Here is a 12,548-nt window from a genome sequence, read left to right as displayed (position 1 = left end):
TTAAGTAGTTTTTTGGTTTTTGTGGTTTTTTGTTTTTGTTTTGTTGTTGTTGTTGTTTTGAGACAGAGTTTTGCTCTTGTTGACCAGGCTGGAGTGCAATGGCGCAATCTCGGCTCACTGCACCCTCCACCTCCTAGGTTTAAGCAATTCTTCTGCCTCAGCTTCCCAAGTTGCTGGGATTACAGGCGACTGCTACCACGCCCGGCTAATTTTTTTGTATTTTTCGTAGAGACGGGGTTTTGCCATGTTGGTCAGGCTGGTCTCGAACTCCTGACCTCAGGTGGTACACCCGCCTCAGCCTCCCAAAGTGCTGGGATTACAGGCGTGAGCCAGCAGCGCCAGACCAGTAGTTTTTATCTGATTGTTTATGACAATATTATCCATACTATATGTATTGTTTTGGTCAGTGAACAGATTTATAAATAGCTTCCTGAATTTTTCTGCTGCTTTTCCTTGGATTTAAATTGACAATAAAATAAATCTACTAAGCTTTTACTCTAAATTTGAAAAAAGAGTTATAAAATTAAGAGGAACACACACACACATACACACACACACACACAACTTCTCAAATTCATTCATGTTTACTTTGAACATCTCTACCTCTCTTCTGACCTGCAAATAAATACAGAATCCTCATCAATATCCAAGTAGTTACTCTATCCACCCAGAATTGAAAAGTCCCCCAACTAATACTGCAATCATTATAACTTCCTTCTTGTCTCCCTTCCTTCCTTTCTTATTTTTTGGTGGAAAATATTAAGGAGGCAATAAAGATTTAAGTAATAATATTAATTGATTTATTATTAATGTATATACTAATGATGGCTTTCAGGACATGCTACCCCAAAACATGGCACCTTGGCACTTGAGAAAACAGCAGAAGCAGGAAGGCCACTCTTACTTTCCCTCCTTCTGCCCTGAAGCAGGTCATAAAATCTAGCAAGAATTTTTTTTTAACTTTCCCCTATATGACCCTCATTCAAGAGGTGTCCTCCTTATACCCACCGGAAAGGAATATCCTTATCTTGGAAGACACAGGGACACAGAGAAGAATCTGAGCAAACAGGCCTTGCTAATTTCCTCCGACTTTGTTAACATTAGCTCATACTCCTTTTCTCCAATATACTTCTTTACAACTATCCACATCTTCATCAAAACTAGCATTTAAAAAACACAGCTTTACCCATCTCTTCAGGTCTTAATTTTTTTATAAGGCTCCTATGCTACATACAACTTAAATAGATTTGTATATTGGTCTCTTATTAATCTATCTTTCCTTATAGGAGCTTCAGCCATGAAACTAAGATGGGAAAGAAATATATTTATTTTCCCCTACACAAAAAAATTGTTTAAAGTTGTGGTAGAATTATGGAAAATTGGGATTTATCCTAGGCATGTAAAGTTGGTTTATCACTAGAAAACCAACTAATGTAATTCACCATATACACATAATAAAGGAGAGTAATTATATGGTAATTTTAGTACATGAAAAAATCACTTTACAAAATTCAGCACCTTTTCATGATAAAAACATTAAGCAAACTGGGAATCATAGAAAACTTCATCATTTCTGATAATGAGCATTTATGAAAAGCTTTCAGTTGATATAATTAATGGTGAAAGACTAATGCTTTCCCTACTGATAGTGGGAAAAAGGCAAGGATGCCTGCTTTTGTTACCACTTGTCTTAAACATTGTGCTGCAGGTCCTAGTCATTGGAATATGGCAAGAAAAAGAAAAGAAAGAAAATGAAAAGAAAAATAAAAGAAAATGAAAAGAAAATAGAAAGGAAGAAGAAAAAGAGAAAGAAAGAAAAGAAAGAGAAAGAAAGTGAAAGAAGAAACGAAGAAGAAGAGGAAGAAGAAGGAAGGAAGGAAGGAAAGGGCATACAGATTGGAAAGGAAAAAGTAAAACTATTCACTTTTTGCGTTTCATATAATTATTGATATAGAGAACTCTAATAAAACTACAAAACTACCAGATATTGTATACTTGAACTTTGCTAAGGGTATAGTTCTTAAATATTTTCACCCCACCCCCCCCACACAGAAGGTAACTATGTGAAGTGATAGATATGCTTATTAGCTTGATTATAGTAATCACAATGTTTATGTATATCAAAATGTTATATATCCTAAATATTTATAATTTTTATTTGTTAATTATATCTCAATAAAGCTAGGAAAAAAACTGGAAAAAGTGAAGTTAACAAGGTCACAGAGTACAAGATTAACATAAAAGAATCAACATATTAGCAGTTGGTGAAAAGACATATCAATGGTTGGAAAAAAGAATGCATAAGTAGATCCATCTAGATGATTGATTTTTGAAAAAGATGTCAAGGCTATCCAATGGGGGAAGGAAAGTCTTCCCAATGGTACCAGAAATACTGGAAATGTCTGCATGGGGTGGGGGGAACAAATAAACATTGATCCTTACTTAATACCATACACAATAATTAACCTGAAATGGGCAATATGCCTAGATGTAAAGCTAAAACTACAAAATTTCTAGGAGAAAACCTAGTAGATTTTCTTTGCAATATTAAGGCAGGCAAGATTCTAAAATAGCACACAAAGGACATAAGCCAAAAAAGAAAAATAAATTATAAATCGAATTTTATTAAAATTCATCTCTTCCTTTTTGAAAGACACCACTAGAGAAACAAAAAGTAAGCCATAGAATTAGAGAAAATACTCACAACAAATATAGGGTTTGAATCCTGAATACATAAAGACTCTTAAAACATAAAAATAATAATACAATAAAAATGGGCAAAAATGATTGAACCATTGCTTTACAAGACAAGATATACAAATGCCAAATACACACCTGAAAAATGCTTAATACATTAGCTGTATTAATACATTAATACAGTCAAATGCAAATTAAAACCACTAAGAGATACCACATTAGTGGTGTCTAACACTCTAACCCATTAGAACAACTAAAATTAAAAGGACTTGCCATTACTGAGGATGTGGAAAAACTGGACTTTTCATTTAGTACAAGTGGAAATTCAAAAATAGTACAACCACTTGGAAAACAGGCTGTTTCTTAAAAATTTAAATATGAACTTGCCATCTGATCTAGTCACTCAATTCCTCATTATTTTGCCCAAGGGAAACAAAAGATTCTTTCCACAGAAAGAATTGTATGTGAATTTTCATAGCACTTTATTTGTAAGAGCCTCAAACTAAAAACAAATGTCCATTAACAGATAGATAAACAAAATGTGGTACACTTATATATTGGAATATAACTCAACAATATAAAAGGACCAAATCACAAACAAATATATACAATGGATAAATCTCAAATCCTTATGCTAAGTGAAAGAAGCCAGAGGGAAAAAGAAGATATACTATATGACATCATAATGACAGCAAATTAGTAGAGTTGACCTTGAACAACATGGCATTGAACTGCAAGGGTTCACTTACATGTAAATGTTCTTCCACCTCTGCCACCCCTAAGACAGCAAGACCAACCCTCCTCTTCCTCCTCTTCCTCAGTCTATTCAGTGTGAAGACAAAGATGAAGACTCTTATGATGATCCACTTTCACATAATGAATAGTAAGGATATCTTCTCTTCCTTAGGATTGTCTTAATAACATTTTCTTTTCTCTAGCTTACTTTATTGTAAGAATATAGTATATAATACATATACCAAATATGTGTTAATTGAATGTTTATGTTATCAGTGAGGCTTCTGGTCAACAGCAGACTATTAGTAGTTAAGTTTTAGGGGAATCAGAAGTTATATGCCAATTTTTGACTTCCTGGTTAGGGGATGGTCTGTGTTTGCAACCCCCACATTGTTCCAGGGTCCTGGGGACAGGAGTAGAAGGAGGAAGAGACTACAAAAGGGCACAGGGAAACATTGGAGGCCATAGCAATGTTCAGTGTCTTCAAAATGATGATTTTTTCATGGGAACATTCCATGACAATAGTCATTATTTTATACAGCTTAAATATGTGCAATGTATTGTATATAATATTTGCTTCAATAAAGTAGTAAAAGACATGAGCACTGTTATTCTACAGTCCACCCAATCAGGTTCTCTGGCAGGATTCACTCATTTTTCTTTCAACGAATATTTATTGATCACATCCTATTTGCCAGGCACTGTTCTAGATGCCAGGGCTACAGTAGTGGGCAGTTTGGGGGTGGGGTAGATGGGGAGGGGCAGGGAAGAAAGAAAAAGTCTTTACCTTCATGGGAATATATTCAGTGAGGAGAGACAGATAATACAGTCAGAGGTGTCTGAAGAATTGAAGAAAAGTAAAGCTGAACCCACAAATAGGAAGTTTTAGGGATGACAGTGTGGTTGCAATTTTAAATTGGGTGATAATTTAACAAATGTTAACTATAGATTTGCAATTTAAATAGGAGAGGAAGACTCAATATCATCTAAATCCTTACCTATGCATACATTTTGTCATATTTCCTTTGTATAAATCATTCCTTTTATTTGATTAGTAAGTTATCCTTCCAATTCTTTGAATGCTGAGCAGTAATTAGCCAACAAGTTTTTGGAATCTGTATCTCAATCCCCTCCTGGGTCTAGTTTCCCTAATATACTGAGAAAGCCCATGTTCTCTGCAAAAAGCATCAAAAGAAAAACTGAGCCTAGATGGTTCAGTTAAGTGGTCTTGCTTTGACTTCCCCTCTTGGCTAGAGGAAATGCCCTTGGAAGTAAGGGCAGGAGAAACGTCCCAAGGTTGCTCAGAGTGGGAGTACTCATAATTCAATGTTCTAACCAGCACAACTCCTAATCACTCCTTCTGGTTCACTTTCTCATGAGAGTGAACGAGCTCATGATGTAACTTTCTTGGGGGTATCAATTGAACAGATGAAATCCTCTCTTGTAATCTTGCTGGTTTTAATTTTTATCCTTTTGGTAATGGACAGTCTTTTGTCTTTCTCAGCGAAATGGTCCAAAACTATGGTAATTGCAAAAGTCAGATTACCATCACAAAACATTGAGTACCTATAATATAGCTTTAGTTAAATCTTAATTAGTGTATAGGCTTCCTAAGCTGTAATGCAAGTCACCTAAATGAGTTTCTAAGAGAACAGCCATGCTCACACTATTGTGGCTATTCTTTCCCCACAAGTAGCAATCCATATTAGAAATGAAATTCTCCTTGGCATGGAGAAATGTGAATAATACACCTTATATATGGCTTTAAAAACAGAAATTCTATAATTACAGTGAATGTCCAGCAGCTCTATTTTATTTTATTTTTCCTCAATATGGGGCATGCTATGACTTTTTAAAAATTCTATAAAACCATTAAGAAAAATGAGTTCTCAATTACTTATCTTGAATTATTTAAGATGAACCCAGTGGGCAAAAGATTCTGCCTGTGAGAAACAGCATTATTGCTACTGGGGAATAAAGTTGAGAGAATGGTGCCAAGGATTTATTTGTCTGCAGTGGGAGAGCTGTTTATCTTTAAATTAAGAACTCATCATTATCTTGGCAAAGCCAATCTAAGTAACATATGGAGGGAGATCCACTCTGGGAACAAGTCAGCCTTTGCAAATGAACGTTGTAAAGGAAGCTGTACAGTTGTGGTCTGGAGTTGGCCTCGAACACCATCTTTCACCAGTGTGCCACTAAGGTAGATACCATCACCCGCTCAGCATTTTCTTATGGAGAAGAAATAGGTTATAATACGTGGAAGTGCTTATGTACTAGTGAACACTTCAACATGTTAATTGCTAAGTTTAATAAATGTTTCCTTCAAAATTATTTTAAAAATTCACTCACAAAGCCCAGTCTTTAAATAATTAATGAAAAGTTTGGAGAGGTAAGTAAAAATCACTTTGCTAAGTCCAAATCACTTATTTCCTAGTTGGGAATGGAATCCATTTTTAATGTGATACAAGTTCCATGCTAATATTGGTTTAATGTTCCCCACTCACCATACACTCAACTTCAGCACAGAAATAAAGTTGCTTTGAGTACAGAAAATAATTGATAAAAATGCATTTTTTATTTGAAAAGTGTGCAGAAACAATCACTGAATACAATTCTCAACCATAGTATTCATAGCCAGACACCAAAAAATCACTGGATGCTATGATTTCTGAAGCCACTAGAACTTTGGTACAACAAAATAATGACCTAACAGTGTGCGTCAGGAACCACAGTCTATTAAGGGGCATATAGAATAAAAACTTCATGTTTATAGTTTTAAGTTACATTCATAGCACTAGACAAAACAGATCTATATAGGAGACAGACAAAATAATCAAACGTGCTTAGCCTAAAAATAAAGATAATATTACTTGAAGGTAAACTGTTGGGATACAATGAAGCACTTCAGTGTTATATTAGAACATCGTCTACTTTTAACACACTAACTAAAGCAGGATAATTTATTTTTTTAAAAAATAATTTCAGATACAATCAGTATCTCTTACAAGGCTATGGACACAGAAGCCCTATTTGTACATGGAATATTTTGACCAACTTGTAATATACTACCTAGAATTCATTGGTTTCCTTGAAATAAATACAAGATGACATATTTTGTCAATAATGAGATGTATTAAACATTTTCAATCAAATACAATGACTTCAAGTTGCCTTCCCATTTTCAGTTTTCAATACCTCTACTGTACGAAAATTAGTGTGTTTTCCCTGCTATGATACCTCTTTTTATATCAAGCAGTTTAAATTACAACTGTGGTTTTTTATTAGATTTTAGTTTGTGAATAGTGTCTATTTATGAAATGGAACATAATTTACAAACCACTTTCTTATACATATCTCCTTTGAGCCTGACACGAACTCTGTGAAGCACATATAAACACATACAGGGTTTATAAGCCCTATATGAGGATAAATCACTAAGCTATTTAATGACCTACTAATGATCCCAAGTTGTTCTTTCTGGCCACTTTCCTTTCTACAACACTAGGTGTTTTCGCAAAGAGCATTTGAAAACAAAATCACCTGGAAAAAGAGTAAAGATAAGCATATGTTATTACTTTTCTAGGAACAGAAACCATTTTGATATGCCAACAGACATAAAGACAGAAGCCACTGATTGAATAAGGGATCCATTAAGTTAAGGTCAGACATGCTTGCTCCTACAGAATTTGCTAATAATCCTTGTAGACAAAGTCACCTGAAGGATGTTAGCCATTACTTCCACAACCAGCTGGAAAGGAACCAGGGAATCCACTTAATGAAAAGATGACTTCTTTGTATACTTTTTTCTCAAAAGATGACAAAATAGTTCCACTATTTTGGCACTAAAGTTTTTGCTTGTTTGTTAGTGATATTCTCTCTATACAGGAAATGAGAAAACATCTCAACCATAGGCTGTTGATACAAAGAACTCTGCAGGAAAGCATCTTTGTGATGGTACGCCTTGAAAAACTAATCAAGTGCTTTATGAAAATATCATAAATCTAATTTATGGAAAAATTAGATTTATATGCAATAAACAAAATGTCTCTAAGTGTACCACATTTTTATGCCAACAACGAAAGGTTTTTTGTTCAGATATTTTTACTAGTTTAGTTCTGAGGGCATAAACCTCTACTTGGTAGAAGAAAATGACAAAAAAAAAACTATCTGTTACAAGGTCTTTCTTTATTCGGACTCAAAATCGACCTTTGAAGTATGACCTTCTCCAGGTTCTGCTGTATTTAAGGGCACAACTTAAACAACTTTTAACTCTAATTATCTTTATAGTTCTTGCATGACAATGTCATTGTAGTTGGGTCTCCACCCAGAAATTCTAAGGCAATACATTTATAAAATTCTCTATATATCCAACCAAAATTTGTATCAGTTCTACTTTATGAGACAAGCAGCTTCATGGATTTATAAAGCATTGAAATGACACTCATCCCAGATAATAGCCTATATCCATTTTCATGTGTAAGAGCTCAACACCTTCCCCAGAAATAAGCTGACATCACCTTGGTCAAAGATCCAGAAGAAAATACAGCTCATGGTAAATTCTTAGACAACTTTTGCAAACGTAGGCAGCATCTTGGCATCTTAAAAAATGATAAAGCTTTCTCTAAAATATTCAAATACACTAGACTTCTTTTAATGTCTTAAAGCTTGGTAGTAGAGAGGAAAAAACAACTCTTCTATCACTTTGGCAAATATCAGCCCTTAGATCTTCTTTATAAACAGTTACTATGTATCTTAGGAAACCAGAGACTTGGAATATTATTTCTTTATTGTTGAGTTTTAGATTATAAATCCAAAATCCTTTACGAATGAGGATCTTTCCCTCAAACGTTTGGTGTAACATGCAATGAGGAAAGAATTGTGTATCCTTTTTAAATGAAGAGAGATGCAGAACAATGAACAACCTGTTTCATGAACACAAGGTTATACACTATGATTAACTCACCACTGCACCAGTTGCACAATATTGCTTCTCTTTCTAACTGCTGCACTCACTCCACTGGGGAAGAGACAGACAGGCTTCATCAAATTTGTTGATTCCCAGTGTACTCAATTTGCAGCTTAAAGAACATCATATTGTGGCTATTAAATTATTTTTAATGTACTCATGTCCTTCTCTATGGCAAGCATCTCTTTCTTACAAAGAGGACAAGAAAAGGCTGATTAAAACTCTCGCCTGGTTCATCTACCTGTATAGGTTGGCAAAGAACAATTTATAGTAGAAGGATGACAAAGACACCTATCTGGTTAAAAGTAACAGATAAAATGTTTACTTTAGAAATAGCTGGTTTTGAATATTTTACAGGGTGATAGCTGATAATATGAAAATGATAGCAAATTGGATAAAGTGGTAACTGGCAAGAGTTTTAAAACTCTTACGGAGAGACCCACAGGCTCAACTCTTGGCGTTTAGTATTTTCTCTGCCAATCCTTGACTTCTTATCATTATCAGACCAAGACAAACATTATGTTCTCTGGATTATTTTAGATACATTTTTCAAAGGATCTTTCTTTTTCTACCCTAAAAGGTAAGCTTGTACTTAATCACAGCTAAGAGTCTCAGGTAATGCCAACTTCATAAGAAGTAAGTGAGGAGACTAAGAGAAGGCGGTTAAACTCTCCAGATTCCAATAAAGTCCTTGCATCCCTTGCTGATAATATCAGAAGATCTTTAGCTGAGTTAGTGTCTCTGTGAGGGCTTCCTATGATATAACATTATAGGAAATGAGCTATGTGGTTGGAGACAAATTTGGTCACAGAGGTATCTGAGGCACCAAGTTAGAGCAATGTAAACATCAAACCAGTGTAAATACTCCAGAAATGGTTTCTATATCAGAAAGGAGCTTCATGTACATTTTCAACATTTCTCCTAAATACTTTTACTAAAGCATTGGGAGATACTTAGTAACAACAGGACATATCTTGGCTAAAATTGCATGCTGTTGTGGGGTAAATTAGGGGATTTGGAAATCTTTAAAGTAGTCTGTATACTTTATGGCACCAGAACAATTTGAAATTGTAAAATGAATTACACAGAACTACTAATCCTGAAATAATGAGAGAAGGAATTTCTAATAATGATTACATAGAATCTGGGGTCAGATGTCAAACTTTATGGAGAAATTTTTTTTTAGATCAAGCATTTATTTATAAGTAGAACAATATTTTAAATCAATTTTGTCACTTCTCATTCCTCTTGAAATTATTACCCAATAATTGTTATTTTACAGGAATAGTCTTGCAATTATGGGCATCATCAACCTCTGCTTCATGCTACAGCTATCAAATAATGATCTTAAAACAGACCCTGAAAAAACACTCATTAAATAACTGACAGTGACAGAATCTTGGCATAAGTAAATCAATCATATAACTGAAAATGAATAGAAACAAAAAGACATATCAAAACAGAATACTTTTAGAGTTTTATAAAGGCTTCACATTCCCTATTAAGGAAATGCCGGGGACATTACAATTTGAATCCAAAGAAAAAATTGATATAATGACCCCAAAAGTTCACCAAAATTTGCCACAGCAGTGGCAATATAACTTGTTCCTGCTCACTTTCCTTCCAGAAGAAACATCTTAAATGTTAGCTTACAGTTTTCTATCTTCATGGCACAGGCATTGAGATAATGAAGAGCATCCCAGAGGAAACACCATGGGAGGGAATACCCAGCCACAACCCATCTTCGAACCTGTTGCGATGCTGCAGAAATCAGAGGAGCTGGCCAGTTAATGCTGAGAATTTCATCGGGGCTAACAGCATGAAAGCTTTCAAATTATTAATATTTTGATTCATGGCACATTTATGGGTCTAGTCTATCCTAAGAACATTATAAAGAGACATTTCCTTGGATCTGTCTGTGTTTCTGAAACTGATTCAATACCAGATAGAAGTTCGCAGAGGTAAGCTGAATGATAGACTGGGATTTTTAGGGTCTTCAATGTGTAAAACTTCACAAAAAATATGCACAGAGTATGAAAAAAGTAGGTTTGATTGGAAAAAATTTATACAATGAGGAAACAGCCTGTCAAAAAATCATATGCTCATAATAAAAAAAAAGAAAATATATTGTCTTTGTTATTTGGTAAAATTGACTGAAATAAATAATATTTTGATAGGAATGGCTTGTGTTTATCAGAAACTAAGATTAAAAATTAATGTAATGTTAGTTTAGACACAAGAACGGAATAGGCCAATGAAAAATAATTTTGTTACTATTTTTTAGAAAGAAAAGGAAGCTTTACATTAACAAAAATACTGGCCAGTTTTTTGTTGAGATAAGATAGAGGTACTTCCTCACCCAATCCCCCAAATACAGCTCAACTATAGGTGTCTTGCCTTTGGCAAAATAAAATCATATTGTAATACAGAATGAGGTATTATCAATTTTTATGTGATTAATGACATGAAAATTCAGAGTGACCATAGAATTGATCCATAATTGTTCCAAAGTTATTGATCAACAAAGTAACGCACCTGCATTTCTGCAATTGATTCAAAGTAAGGAATGGGTGAAATTTGGAGGGAAGAAATATGATTTAGTTTCCAGTACTTTTGTAAACTAAAAGGAAACCTGCAATAATTGCCACTTTTTGTTTCATATCACCATCATATTTTATCTAAAAAAAATTCAAGGCTAGTTTTCCTTGACTGCATTTTAAAAGAGATTTAATAAACCGTAACTGTTAATTTCTCCTTGTGACTATTTTATCAATATGTGCTAAGAAAAAATGAAATGTGAAGCTGAACACCAAACCAATTTCTAAAATTTTTTTGAAATGGAAACCTCTGGAGTTCTCTTAATTCCAACTGATAATGTCAGCTCCTAATTGGCTTGAGTAAAATTTGGCTAAGTAACCCTTCCAGACATCTCTAACAGATACATCGAATTTCAGGTGTACAAATGCCAATTTCTCATACTTTCATTTTTTTTCCCAGGGTATTTGTCTTGTACTTTGTCATTTACAGTCCTGTTCTTGTCAAAGTGCTATTTATTAAGAATATAAAGACGGCATTATGACACTATCTCCTGCATTTTAACAGAAGTGTGACATTTACCTATTTGTAACCTTATCAGTAATTTATTCATTCTAGTACAGCTTATTGGTTGTACACAGTATATCATTCTTAATTAGCCAAATAGAATTCTTGTTTATCCATTTTTAGCTAGTACATTTTCCCCAATGCAAATCTAAAAGTATGCATCTGACTCAATATAAGAAGTAAATCCAATATTTTAGAAATTCTTCTTTCTGTGTTCTCCCTTTAGTGCCTACCCTTTTCTTCAATGTGACAGGTAACTTGTTCTGATTTAAAACTCACTGATATTTCTTCTTGTATATTGTCTTATATACTCATTTTCTCTATAAGAAAAAACAAATTGAGTATCCATGATGATGAGATCACATTGGGAAATCTTTGATCATGTTTGAAAGGGCCTCAGGGATAACTAGTCAATTCTTTTGAACACTGTTGACTATTCTGGTTTCTTAAAATAGATTTTCTGGCAGAAAAAGAAAGACATGCCATTGTGCGTGGTTTACTCAACAACAATTGTGTGGTTTGTCATTGTTTTTAAAAGTAATATTTTGGTGGGGTTCTTGATGTTCAGTTTCTATGTAGAGTCTAGCAGATACATTTCTTCTCTGGTGGCTTTTCCCCATCCAAGTTTCCAGAATTTCCACCATTGACAGTATCAGGGATTTGTGTCTTCTCCACACACTGTTCCATTCGCTTCATGATTAAGTCCAAAAGGGTTTCTACAGCTTTCTCCACATTCTGTCCAGTTGCTGCACTTGTTTCAAAATATGGTATGCTAGCATAGAAAGGATGGCAAATATTTTTGAGAGGAAGAAATCAGAACAGATACAGCAAGATGTACAAGTGAATCACACATGCAAAAATGGCTGGCTGAGAGATTGTGAAATGATTATGGTTTTGCTGGCTAAGTTGGAAAGCATCCTTGTTTTTTCCTCAGTGAGTACAAATTGGTGAGCTGCTCTTTAGTATGATTATAACCAGTTTTATGGGCAAGAAAATTGACACAAGAGGTAGTCAGGAAGTTGAAGCCAAGGCATTATCACTGTTT

The 12,548-nt window shown here is 34.3% G+C and overlaps 1 protein-coding gene across 6 annotated transcripts in view; it reads right to left on the bottom strand.

Annotated features, from left to right (window-relative positions):
• Window positions 1–5,988: 5,988 nt before the first annotated feature.
• The window catches only part of RAB27B (RAB27B, member RAS oncogene family), a 173,774-nt gene continuing 167,214 nt past the window's right edge, over window positions 5,989–12,548 (bottom strand). For 5 of the 6 annotated variants that reach the window (XM_009434050.5, XM_063795727.1, XM_054671859.2 and 2 more), the window contains one exon: window positions 5,989–12,275. In XM_009434050.5, the coding sequence (XP_009432325.1) occupies window positions 12,086–12,275 (190 nt within the window). In that variant the 3' untranslated portion in view covers window positions 5,989–12,085. The remainder of the gene's footprint in view (window positions 12,276–12,548) is intronic. The other variant, XM_016933743.4, reaches the window with a different exon arrangement.

This window comes from Pan troglodytes, chromosome 17 (genome assembly GCF_028858775.2).
Source record: "Pan troglodytes isolate AG18354 chromosome 17, NHGRI_mPanTro3-v2.0_pri, whole genome shotgun sequence".
Lineage (NCBI taxonomy): Eukaryota > Metazoa > Chordata > Mammalia > Primates > Hominidae > Pan > Pan troglodytes.
The sequence above is the reverse complement of the archived record's forward strand: the minus strand, read 5'-3'. Positions and strand labels throughout refer to the sequence as shown.